The sequence below is a fragment of the Aulostomus chinensis genome, chromosome 9 (genome assembly GCF_037954235.1).
Source record: "Aulostomus chinensis isolate RoL2024-O1b breed Wild chromosome 9, RoL_Achi_v1.0, whole genome shotgun sequence".
NCBI classification, from domain to species: Eukaryota; Metazoa; Chordata; class Actinopteri; order Syngnathiformes; family Aulostomidae; genus Aulostomus; species Aulostomus chinensis.
The window spans coordinates 18,163,020-18,175,431 of record NC_141328.1 but is presented as its reverse complement, the minus strand read 5'-3'; the positions used below and the strand labels follow the sequence as shown (position 1 = coordinate 18,175,431).

The 12,412-nt window shown below is 43.7% G+C and overlaps 1 protein-coding gene across 6 annotated transcripts in view; it reads left to right on the top strand.

Annotated features, from left to right (window-relative positions):
• tns2a (tensin 2a) overlaps positions 1-12,412 on the top strand; it is a 57,784-nt gene that overhangs the window by 35,446 nt on the left and 9,926 nt on the right. For 5 of the 6 annotated variants that reach the window (XM_086214063.1, XM_086214065.1, XM_086214062.1 and 2 more), the window contains exons 6-18: positions 1,099-1,148; positions 1,501-1,684; positions 1,784-1,834; positions 1,931-2,053; positions 3,586-3,650; positions 4,160-4,243; positions 4,969-5,081; positions 6,662-6,722; positions 6,852-6,927; positions 9,017-9,146; positions 10,376-10,441; positions 10,526-10,642; positions 10,837-12,408. In XM_086214063.1, coding sequence (XP_086070189.1) covers positions 1,099-1,148; positions 1,501-1,684; positions 1,784-1,834; positions 1,931-2,053; positions 3,586-3,650; positions 4,160-4,243; positions 4,969-5,081; positions 6,662-6,722; positions 6,852-6,927; positions 9,017-9,146; positions 10,376-10,441; positions 10,526-10,642; positions 10,837-12,408 — 2,692 coding nt within the window. Of the gene's footprint in view, positions 1-1,098; positions 1,149-1,500; positions 1,685-1,783; positions 1,835-1,930; positions 2,054-3,585; positions 3,651-4,159; positions 4,244-4,968; positions 5,082-6,661; positions 6,723-6,851; positions 6,928-9,016; positions 9,147-10,375; positions 10,643-10,836; positions 12,409-12,412 lie in introns of all 6 variants that reach the window. The other variant, XM_086214061.1, reaches the window with a different exon arrangement.

The following is a 12,412-nucleotide window of genomic DNA, read 5'->3' as shown; positions in this document are numbered from 1 at the left end:
ATTTCTTCAAAACATCAACTACAACTTGCCTTGTACCATCCGGGTTGGCACATTCATCTTGACAGCTTCACGGAAAAAATGGAGTCAAAGCTATTCCTTTCAAAGTTCCTATGTGATGTATCACAGTATATTCTAATACAATGTCGATACAAGGGGCTGGAATATTGATAGAGTATTGTGAAGAGGAAAAAAAACGTCACAATAATGTTGTATCGATTTTACTGCACAGCCCTCATCAGCCCGGTAGATCTGTTCATTCTTTTCTTTAAATTTCGAGTTTGGCCTGCAAGCAAAGGTCAGAAACTGCAGGAATGAGTCACATCATCGGGGGTTTAGGGTCAAATTAGCAGCATAAGAGAAGTTGGAACCTCTAGAAACACCTCATCACCAGCGGCTCTGTTTAGCTGTAATTGCAGACCGAGCTAAATGCTAACATCAGCATGTTCACAGTGACAGAAGCAAGAACGCTGAAGTTTGGCAGCTAGTGTGATCCTTGCAGGCTGCACAATGGCTGTTGTTTCCTAGCACAAAGTACAACTGGGCCTGATGGCAATGCCATTTCCAGGAACAAATGATTAGGTTGCAGAGAAGAGAAATTTTGTGATTTAGAGACTAATAAGTTAGAAAAAAAAAATCTCTGTGCTCTTAGAGAAATAAATTGTGGGTAAATAAATAAGCCAGTAATTGCCATTTACATAGGGTGTATGCCAATATTAATGAGAAATGGATTTACAGTCCACCCCCTCTTCTGTGGTCACAAACAAAATGGGGGATTGATTCGGAAATATGATAATGATGAGAACAAGTACAGTTTACAAGCTTGTCTCTTGAATTATTGATAAATTGTGATGGTAGTGAATATTAATAATGATATTAAGTAATAATAATCGTAGTAAATAATGAGGAACATAAGTTTGCATCCTATCAAATCATGATAAAACTGTATCGTGACCTGTTTTTTGTATCATGAGGTCCTTGCCAATATGCAGCCATACAAATCCCCCATTATTCCAACTGTGTAATTATGAATGTGGAACTCTCATATTATTCATAAGATATCAGATTTAATCTGGCTTTTGTAATTTGTTTTCTCCCCAGGGCTCCACCAAGTCTCTGACTTACACCAAGCAGAGAAACACCCTGCCTAGGTAAAGCTCATCTCCCTCACAACAACACACGTCACAGCCATCGCTCCTTCAGGACAAGCAATAGTATAAATAATGTTTGTTTTTGCCGTCTTTCACTTGTTCCTAATGACCATCTCATCTTCAACCACCCAGAAGGTTTAGCCTCAGCCGCTTTGATCCGACCTACTGGTCACACACAGTATCCAGTTTCTCTCTTTACCATCCTGACAGGACTTTTATTGAACTCCATGATGGAGCACGTTCATGTTGAGCTGCCACAGACACCCTGTAGGAACACCCACTTTGACCCGTGTCCACCTTTCTCTCTTTCTGTCTGTCCATGTGACCTCTCGACATCTGTTCTGTCCTCCAGGAGCTTCAGTGTGGACCGCGTGATGGAGCGAGTGATGGAACGCCACTACGATTTCGACCTCACCTACATCACAGAGAGGATTATCTCCGTCTTCTTCCCCCCAAAGCTGGAAGAGCAGAGATACCGGCTCAACCTGAAGGAGGTGGCTGCCATGCTCAAGTCCAAACATCAGGATAAATTTCTGGTGAGGGAACAGCATCTTTAGAAAGCTGTTACAGAGTTTTCCACAACTGAAGATGTTCAATGCTCAATAAATGATGGATGTAAAATTTCTCTGTCTCAGCTCCTGAATCTCTCCGAAAGGCGTCATGATATTAGCCGGTTGAATCCGAAGGTAGTACGACTTCTTGTAAATTTCAGCTGACACTCTTTAATTTGATGTCCTCAAATCACATGATCCTCTGCCCCCTCTGTCTCTGTCCACTGACAGGTTCATGACTTTGGCTGGCCCGACCTCCACGCCCCACCACTGGATAAGATTTGTGCCATATGTAAGGCCATGGAGACATGGCTGACCTCTGACCCCCAGCACGTGGTAGTCCTGCACTGCAAGGTCAGGGTTCATGGGGCGGCTTGGGATTTTCAGACCCACACTCTTGTGTTTCCCAGGCTCTGAAACAACAGATGTATCAGAATATAGTAATAAATTCAGTTTTACAGTGTGGCAGAACCTCATCCTGAATGTAGAATACTATTTGTTTACTGTTTTTATTGCTGATTCGTGCCATGGAAAATAACAGCCCAACGTATTGAATTAGTTATGTAACAAGTAGTTACAATCTTATTACTGGCATTTAAGCAAATTCCCATTGAAAATCCCAGTGACTCAGAGATGATGGAATCATGCGTACAACACTGCTAACTTTATTCCTGGTTTTTGAACTCATTCCTGAGACACTTTATTTGCTACAATTTATTAAGTCTGCCTTGTTCTACTAAAACATTTCATTTAGAAAATTCAGCAGCGTAGCTTAGATGTAATTAAGATAATAATACAATAAATAAGCTCGCTTTTAGCACTGGTTGCTACCTGGCAGGATTTATTATTTTTGGTAAAAATCCTAAAATCAAATATGCAGAGAAAACCAATGTAGGAGAATCTCTTTCCAGGAAACGATGAATACTAAAATACCCCTCCGAAAAATAAAAGCAAAACAACTTTATGGACATTGTCTGACCACGTCCAGGTACGTCCACATCCTTGAACATCTACAGTCATTTTGGCTCTGGAGTACTTTCAAGTTTGCTTAAGTACTATTTTGGATCAGTAAGTTTAATGCTTTGTCTTCATCTGGCGCTCAAGTAGGGCCGAAGCCATATTGGAGGCTGTTTAAGATGATATAAATTAACTCAATTATTGCAGTGCAGTTAAAACACAGCTTGAGTAAAAACCAAACTTGCAGAGTACATCACCTCAAGCTACCCAGAAAATTAACCTACCAATTAGATGAAACTTCATGCTACACTACAAAATCATTTAGGAAAAGTCATTTCCCACTGATGAGCTAACATCGGGGCGACCAAGCTCCCACGGTGTGTCTGCATGTTTTATTTATTGGTTTTGGTCAGGAGAATTTAAATGCTAAAACCAGACCATTTCTGTGGTCTGCTGACTTTCTTGAGCATTCCAGCTACGGGCAATTTTTTTCCCGAATGCAGATCACGCCAGAGATGAGAATAAACACGTTTGTATTCATAAAAATCAATAATTTGTGACGTCTTGGGGCTCAGCGTTCTTACTGGGATCTCAGGGGGTCAGATTAGGAATTTGGAGCTGGAATGTTTTTGGAATGTGTCAGGAAGTATGGAGCACCCAGTGTGAAAAAACACCACAGGGAGCTTTTTAATTTGAGCTCAGACCGCTTATCTAGATCCCACTATGTCCCTGCCCTGTCTACTTCTCCCTCTGTCTTTCTTTCTCTTTCTCCTTCTCCGTCTACCACTGTCACTCTATTACCCTACAGTCAAAACTGTCAAATCTCGAAAACTGTAAAAAACCAGCTGTCTCCGCATTAATCACAATCCCTGCGGACAAAATCAGCACATCACAAGTTTTTCATCTGACTCAATTGCTCTTTCCTACAGGGCAACAAAGGTAAAACAGGAGTGATTATTGCAGCCTACATGCATTACAGCAAGATCTCTGCAGGGTAAGTGTGTGTGTGTGTGTGTGTGTGTGTGTGTGTGTGTGTGTGTGTGTGTGTGTGTGTTAGAGAGAGAGGCTTCCAAGGCCACACATTTTGTCCTTCATCTGAATAACTGCACATGGAACGCATTAAAGTTTGGTGAAGTGACGTGCAGAAACCTACTGGATTTAAATTTAACAATTGAAATGTGCATGCCAAATATGTGTGTGTGTGTGTGTGTTGTTGTTTTTTTTTTAAGATATTAAAGCAGTATTTCTGGTGGCTGATGTGGGCCAGGTCAAGTAGATGCAGCACAATGATTTTCATTCACTCTTTTGTTGATATGTCGTTTGATAAATTAGACCCTGTGGATTATTTTGCACAGGAACTGTGGAAACTGGTTTGTCCTGTGGCTAATGCCAGCTGTATCCTCTCCATGTACTTTCTGGCATCTAGAGAGTCTGGTGCAAGTCCCATGATGGAAAGAATTGCTGGCTGAAAGTGTGTGTCTGTGTGTGTGTCTGTGTGTGCAGGGCGGACCAGGCTCTCAGTACTCTGGCCATGAGGAAGTTCTGTGAAGATAAGGTGTCCTCTTCCCTCCAGCCGTCCCAAAACAGGTAGAGGCCAGGGGGGGTGATTTGAAGGGAAACCAGGGAGGGATGAAAGGACGTGGTTTGGGCAAGGGCACCCCGCAGCACAGCCAGACATCAGCCAAAATGTGTATTTCGCTTTTCAAATACTCACAAATTGATAGTTTTTCACCGCTGTCTCTCTTCTTTCCAACTGCAGAATGCATAAAACAGCAGAACAGATGTTTTGGACAGATTATTAGTCGTTATTTGCGATGGGACGCCGTGACGTTCAAGCTTCTGGTTCTTTGTGCATTCTGGAGTCACAAAGAAGTGATGCACTGGTGAAAAGGTGCCCTTGTGAGCTCAAGACACCAAGTTGTGAGCACTTTAAAGGCCAAATACACTTTTAATGTGGAGCACAGTGAAGAAAAAAGCCAGTTCAAGCCATTAATACTGTGGCTGCCCTCCTCTAATCGACTGAAGGTTTGTTGATGAGAAGAGTTTTAGTGGGCCAAGTTTTAAATTGGTCAGTCGGTCGTAGGAGAAAAAGCCAACTGTCAGACTCCCTCTCTCACTGGTCACAGCCCAATGATTCTTGGACCACATTTGTGCACAAAGCGCAGGAATAATCCATGATTCTCTGCTTGCGGATACTGCTTGTGGATACTTCCATACATGCGATACAATCAGCCACATCAACACTATTTCAAAGTTATTTGTCCATGATAGCGTTTTATATTTTGAAACTTTCTCTCCTCCTTCTTTCACAGGTATATCTATTACTTCGGGGGTCTTCTGTCTGGGGCCATTAAGATGAACAGCAGTCCACTCTTCCTCCACCAAGTTCTCATCCCTTCACTCCCCAACTTCCAGGGTGAAGGCGGTGAGTGCGTTAGTTCGTTTATCACATTTACCCGCCTGTGACAAATGACAATTTGACCCAAGTCTCGCAGCTGTCGGGCCTCTACGGGCTCAGCTGGGAACAGCAAACAGGACAGAGTTAGTGACGAAGAACCAGACATTTCCCTCAGGGGTTGATAGTGACCAAAAAGAAACAAAGGAAAAGTCGGCAAATATAGATTTTTTTACATTCACCAGATGGACAGAAACACGACTCCAAATGAATAATATCGTCGCTCCCAGACTCCTGGGTTTGTAGATAAGCCTGTGTTTGCCAACTGAATGCTAATGACACCTGGCTCGTGTACGGATGGGTGAGGAATTAAAAGGAAAACCCATTAATAAGATCACACCAGATCACAACCCCCTTGACCACCTGTGGGGACATTTCTACTTTTGATGAACGCATTTACGCTTCAGAAACCATAAAGGTTGTCTTCATTTGTGAAGATTATGATCTTTTTCAAATTCAGTGTAAAAATCCCATCGGCTTTTGGTCCAGGGAAGCCTTGGTGAACTTTCATACTGGCCCACAAGAACACATCATTCCTGTGGTATTCTATATAAAATAGAACGTTCCTTAGTTCATGTATCTGAACTCCTCCAAGGTTTCATCCACGTCTGTTGCAGGGTTACACAAAAACAACCAAGCTTTTATCAAATCTTGCATGGGTGGCCAAGAAAGAAGTCATTAAACTTTAGGGTAGATACATGAAACCAGAGGACTGGACCACCCAAGGGACTGCAAGAAAAATTTGGGGGATCACCCAATTGTTATTTGAGAAAAAAATAAAGTCGACATTTTAGACAAGAACAAATTTTTAAGTCGATTTTTTTTTTCCAGTGATTGTGCACTAAAAACCTAATGGAATTAATCTGTGGTGGTCACTAACACCGACCTGATAATTCTGGAGGATTGTGACTCAAAAAGTTTTGGAACCATTGTATTTAATGTTTAAAAAACTGTGTTCTGTTTTTGTTTTCTCTGTCATTTCTCAACTCATTCATGAGTTGCTGTCGCGCAGTGACCCGAGCGGAAGTTTACTAAAAGCTTCTGACTGTCCTAAACTGTGCAACAACCAATCGGCGTATTAAAGTAAATGCGACAACAGTACAGAAACAGCGTGAGCCTCTCAAACACTTTCTTGCTGCCAACATGAATTGTAGTTTTAAGTAGATTTTGACTAAAGTCAGCCCACCGGCTAATCAGAACGGAGGGGCACTGGGAGTTTTGGGAGTGGTAAATGTTGTGGTGACCTATGCAGAAAGCCAAGACTGTCATTTTCCACAGAGAGTTTAATGTATGTCTCCTGTCAGTGCCAAACAGTGGCTCTGTGTGATGCTAAATGTACGATGTGAATCACAGCAATGTTATCAGCTGCAGATCTTATAGACGATCACACTTAACCCTCCACCCACTTACACACACACACACACACACTGTGTTTATCTTTAATCAGATGATCAACTGCAGTGGGAGGGGGGGCAGTCAGCACATTCCTCCGTCTTCATGATGATAATGTCTGCTATGTCTAAACCCCCCTCCCCCCTCTCTCTCTTCAGGTTACTACCCCTTCTTGAAGATCTACCAATCTATGCAGCTGGTCTACACTTCAGGCATTTAGTAGGTCTCCCTGATGACCAAAGTGTGACGGAAATCATTCAAATACACCACAGTTTGCCCTTTTTTGGTCACAAAGTCTACGTGTTTCTAATATTTGTTGTTATCTAACAGGCTTGTTTGTGTCCACAGCGACCTTCAAGGCACTGGAGGAAGGCGACTGTCAGTAACCATCGAACCGGCTCTGCTGCTAAAGGGGGACATAATGGTGAGTTCTCACAGGAAGGAAGTGACAAAGTATGTGTGTCAGGCTTTTATTGTGTGACTTCATCTTTAACAGACATTAAATCGCATCTTAGTTATTTAGTCATTTTATGACATTTATTTAGCCAGAGAGACCCTTGAGGGCAAAGTAGAGGGAGACCAGGCCGAGACAGCAGAGCAGTTACAGTTGAAAGGGAATTAAAACACAATAAATCCAGATGAAACACGGCAGCTACATGTCTCGGTTACATGGACTATTAACATGGTCTCAGAATATTCCAAGGGGGAACATATTTTTAAGATTTAATATATCCAGCAGATAAAAGTAATTGAAGGAGGCTTAGCACAAACCCACTGGATTGAGGTAAGAAAGCCACCTCGTGGAGCTGAGCTGAAGACAGGAAGTGACTAATAAATAAAGGAAGTTTACACAGCATGGCCTTGTACACTAAACTATCCAGATAAAGCTTTCGAGGAATTCATAGATAGGTTTCTGACTCACAAAGTGTCAGGGAACTTAAATGCTGAGAAAAAAAATAAAGAAGCTAAAAGAAAACGTAAAACGTTGGCATTAGTATGTGATTGTGCAGTAAAATCTGAAAGTCACCACATCTGAGTCACATAGAATTACAGCAAAAAAATGTCAATACTTGCGCTAACTTCATAAAACTCTAGATTTAATAAACATGACCCCAGAAGCTGTCGCTACTGGATACAAAGGAGATGATGAAGCCCAGTATGGACAACTTTAAAGAGCCTGAAGAGTTCTGCAGGGATGAGGTGTTTTTTGTTGGCTAACTCGGAAATTAGCATCGCTGTTGGTTTCCGCTAATTAAAGCTAATGGGATTTTTAGATCGGATTTGCGGAAAGCTAGCTTTATTCTTATTAAGCTGAGCTAGCTCCTAGCTTCTTGGACTGGCGCGATGTCATTTGTCTTTTAGTTTAGCTGCTTGTTAGCAACACTTGGAGTACTATATGGAGTATTTCCTAATATCTTTTATTCCATAGAATAGAATGTTCGACTATATCATGCTGGTGTAAACCCTGACCTAATTTCTTACATTTAATTGAAAGCTTTTTCAAAAAAACCTCACTGACTTTGAGACAAGGCTATTGGCTGTTGGCTTTCATTTCTTGAGCACCCCAAATGTGTCATACAGATTCGTTTCTAAAAGTGGGCAAACATGCTGAAAATAGGCAAAATGCTATGTCACTGGTGTAAGACCAGTAAATGCGTGTTTTTAAAACTTATTTGGGCAGTGTACCTCTGCGGAGGTGATCTATGGGTTCACAACACTACTAGGTTAATGACTGGTGTGTTTACGGTGTGCAAGAAACAGGCCAAAATGTGCATGTCCACCTGGGTGTCATGTTTCCATCACTGGCGATAGAGCTTGAGCCGATAAGTACCCTTTACCACGACGGAGTCATGTGACCTCTTACCTCTAAAGACAACAACCAGGTGCTACTGGGGAATTAGAGGGCAAAGCTCCTACGAAACAGAACTGCACAGCTTTGAGGAATAGCGAAAGGAAATCAAAATGGAAAGAGAAAGGAAGAGATATCTGTCCCCGGTTCGAGGAGCTAAAATAAAATGATCTTACATGAAGAAATCATATGTAAAGCATAATAGACACTCACACTGAACAAAGCAGCAGCTGTTACACAACACAATTGTGAGCACTACAGTTTAACTTTCCTGCTAAAGAATTTGACTTGACACAGACATGTGTTGGCCAAATACAAATTTAAAAAAGCATGTTAATATGCCTTAAAGTTCTACTTAAAGTCTAGTACAGTAGCAGCAGATAGAGGCAGCGTTGAATGTTATGGTGGCGCCGGTTTAAAAAAATACAAATGAATCAAAATGTCAAAATCAAATATTTTCAGATTCCTGAATGTGCAGACAGAAAATGTTCCCTCATGTCAGCTAATGTTAGCTCTCTGCATGCACAAGTGCAAGCTAACAAGCAAACTGATGCTCAAAAAGGGCTTCAGCTGCTCCTTTGCTGATGTGCGTCTCAGTTTATGTTCCTCCAAGCCTGCAACTCATGTACTGGTTCTCTGCTAAAATCTCTGCTGCCCTCTTCAGGTTAAGTGCTACCACAGGCGAGCCCAGAGCGCTGACAGGGACACGGTTTTCAGGCTACAGTTCCACACTTGCACCATCCACGGGGCCCAGCTGTGGTTTGGCAAAGGAGAGCTGGACGAAGCTTGTACTGGTAGGTTTTATTTGGGTGGTCCAACTGCAAATGGATGGACAAAGTTGATAATTGTTGATAGTCCTGTACAGTGTTAGTTCTCTCCTGATGTCTGAGGCTGTGCTACAGATGATCTAGAATGGACAGAAGGCGACTTCAGTAAGATGAAGTGAGATACAGCTTTTTAAAATCCTAAAAGGACCTTGCATTCGTTCTGCAACAATTGATAAACTTCCTATCTGGAAGTCAGGCAGTCAAGCAGATTTTCTTTTCTATCTCTATTCACGTTTTGGCCATGGACCATTTAAATGAGTAATAATTAATATTTCTTTACTTAAAAAATGACTAAGTTTTAGAAAGAATGTCGAGTGGTTGTTAAACTGTGCCTACAGTTGATTAAAGTGAAAATTGATTGGGTAATGGTGAATCCTTTAAAAATGGTATTGGCGAAGGCAGAAATGTCTGGGATATAAGATGTTTATCAGACCAAATATAGCGTTGTGCATCTGGATAGTTGTATTTCTTTTAGTTGAGTTTTGAATACAGTGTTTTTCTTCTGTAGTATTAATTTAAATTACAAATTATATTGCTCCGTAAGGGCTAGGATGAATTTAGCCTGATCCCCCCCCCCACCCCCCCACCCTCCTTTGAGTCTTAAATCCACAATTTGCTTATAATGTGTCTATAATCACTACACATGCAACTAATTTACATAATAGCAGCTCTCTAAACGTGTATTGTGGGAATTTATTCACAGTGGTTTGGCCTTCTTGTACCTTGGTCAAATAAATCCCTATTTACTTGTAGCATAATCCCCATCCTGGAAATAAAGGCTCTTTGGGAATATAGGGAATGCGTTGTGGAGGGTAAGCGTCTTTGGAACTGTCAGTCTGTTCCTTTTGGTGTCTATGAACATGCCTGACCTCATGTCCTGGCTGGTTCCACTTTCTTGGAAATGACCAATGTCGGTTTGAAAAGCACTTTGGTGAAGTGTGCTAGATGAAGCATTACAAATCTACGTAAGTACATTGGTTCATCTAACTCACTCCGAGCACATCTGTGGAAGATATTAATATGTGTGATATGCATCTGTGCAGAAACCCTGTTAGGTTCCATTCTGCAGGCTCCCTAAATCAAATAAACACTGGTACACATTCATAAATCTTGATCCTGTGAAGAGATAACCTTCACATTTGCAGACTTGTGCAAAATAGAAAGGAGGTGAAAGTATATTTTGTCTATGTGCCCAGATGAGCGTTTTCCATCTGATGCCACAGTGGAGTTTGTCTTTTCTTCCGGACCTGAGAAGATTAAAGGTTGGTGCCCTCTACCTCTAATTATGCGTCGTACCAACTGCCAAAAGGAAAAAACTCAAGTTCATTGGGTATTTTTTCCCTCAGGCCGTGAGTACCAGAAGAACGACCCAGCTGTCACAGTTGACTACAACACGGCTGACCCAGTGGTCCGCTGGGATTCCTATGAGAACTTTAACCAGCGATACCAGGACAGCCTCGAGGGTAACATACAGAAAGATTCTCTTTGTATCCTAACATAACTCCAGTTTGAAGAGCTTCTAATGGTGCCATCTACTTGACCCAACCACAGACGGTGCAAATCTTTGCAGTACTCCAGGAGAGATTTCAGTTAGGACTGAAAGGAAAACTTCAATATGTGTATGAAAGATGATCTCATCACATTCATCTTGTCCTAGATATCGCCCACACCAGAGGTCCTGTAGACGGCAGTCTCTACGCCCAGATAAAGAAGCGCCGGGCCCATGGTGGTTCTCTCACCTCCACCAATGGCAGCAGCCCTGGAACAGGCATTTCAGATGACAGGCCTGATCATCTCAGCCCTCACCGTTCCGACTCTACCCTGTCAGCCCATTCCAGCCATTTGAACCAATCATCAATCCATCCTGAACACCAGGAAGAGCCCATTCGTCCACCACCCCCAACCAGACAGGAGCGTGAGGAGCTTGAGCGTCTGCTTGGAGGCATCGAGGGAAGCCGAGATGCAGAGCGAGAGACCGCCATCTTGGATGATGGAGATTCTTTGCCCTCTGAGCGAACGGGGACACTGAGGCTCAGTCGGTCGTGTTCCTGCAGGGATGGATACCGCTCCCAGCGCTGTGCTGAGCCTGGCTGTGACCGCACCCTCCTCATGCCTAACGGTTACTGCCTCGATCGGGCCCCTGGCATTAATGGGCACCATGGGGCGACCCCCTCTACCAGCCCTAACTCAGCTGCTCTTCCTTCACACATGGATCTGTGCCAGCACTACAGCCCCCACTCCCACCAGTCCCTTCCACCTCCTGATCTGGTGTGGGACCGCCAAAATGGCTCATCACACTATCTACACCGTTCGTGTTCAGAGGCTCCTTCATCACGCCATCTCTGCCCCTACCCAACACCAGACCTTACACCTCACAACCACTCCCATCACCACCCGCTGTCAGCGCCAGGCCGTCTTTGCTGTCGGGAGGATGAATACAATCCCTACCACCATCCCCCTCCCACTCACAGCCACCACCTTCCCCATCCGCACCACACCAAACCATCCACCAACCCACCTTACCATGATATAATGCTAATGGATGGTATGCCGCCACCTGGCTGCCCTTGCAGGGACTGCAGCATCAGGAGAGAAGACTCCATCACCTATCACAGCCTGAGACTGGACCGAGGGGACAGCTTCCACTGGGACAGAGACACAGAGTTTCCACAAAGGGAGGTGGGGATTAGGAGAGCCAGGGAGGCAGAAATACCCAGAGGAGGGTCTGATATTCATTGGGAGAGGGATCCTGGACTAAGGCGTGGCAGAGAGTTGTCCCTCCACTGGGACCGAGACAGGGAGGCAGAGCTACAGTGGGAGAGGGAACGAGAGGCTGAATTTTGGCACAGGAGGGACACCATAGCCTCCTATGGCCCACAAGGTCATGATCTCCCAGCCTTCACTTTTGACCCCTTGCCATCAGGTCATCCTGCATATCCAGAAGCATCCAGATCCCACGCTCATTCCCATCTGGACCTCAAGTATAGCAGTAGCAGCAGCGGTTACCAAACGCCCCACCAGATGTGCCCTTGTTCACCTTACCAGCCCTCGCCTTCGGAAAGCAGGGGCTACGCCTCGGGCTATCAGTCTGAGTCCACTTCCCCTTTGCCTCCTGCCTCCTCCATGACGGGGCCCTGCAATCACAGCAACGGGCAAGCAGAGCATAACCACAACCACCACCATCACCATCCAGACACACAGCAGTCATACAGCTGTGACTCACACACTGGTGA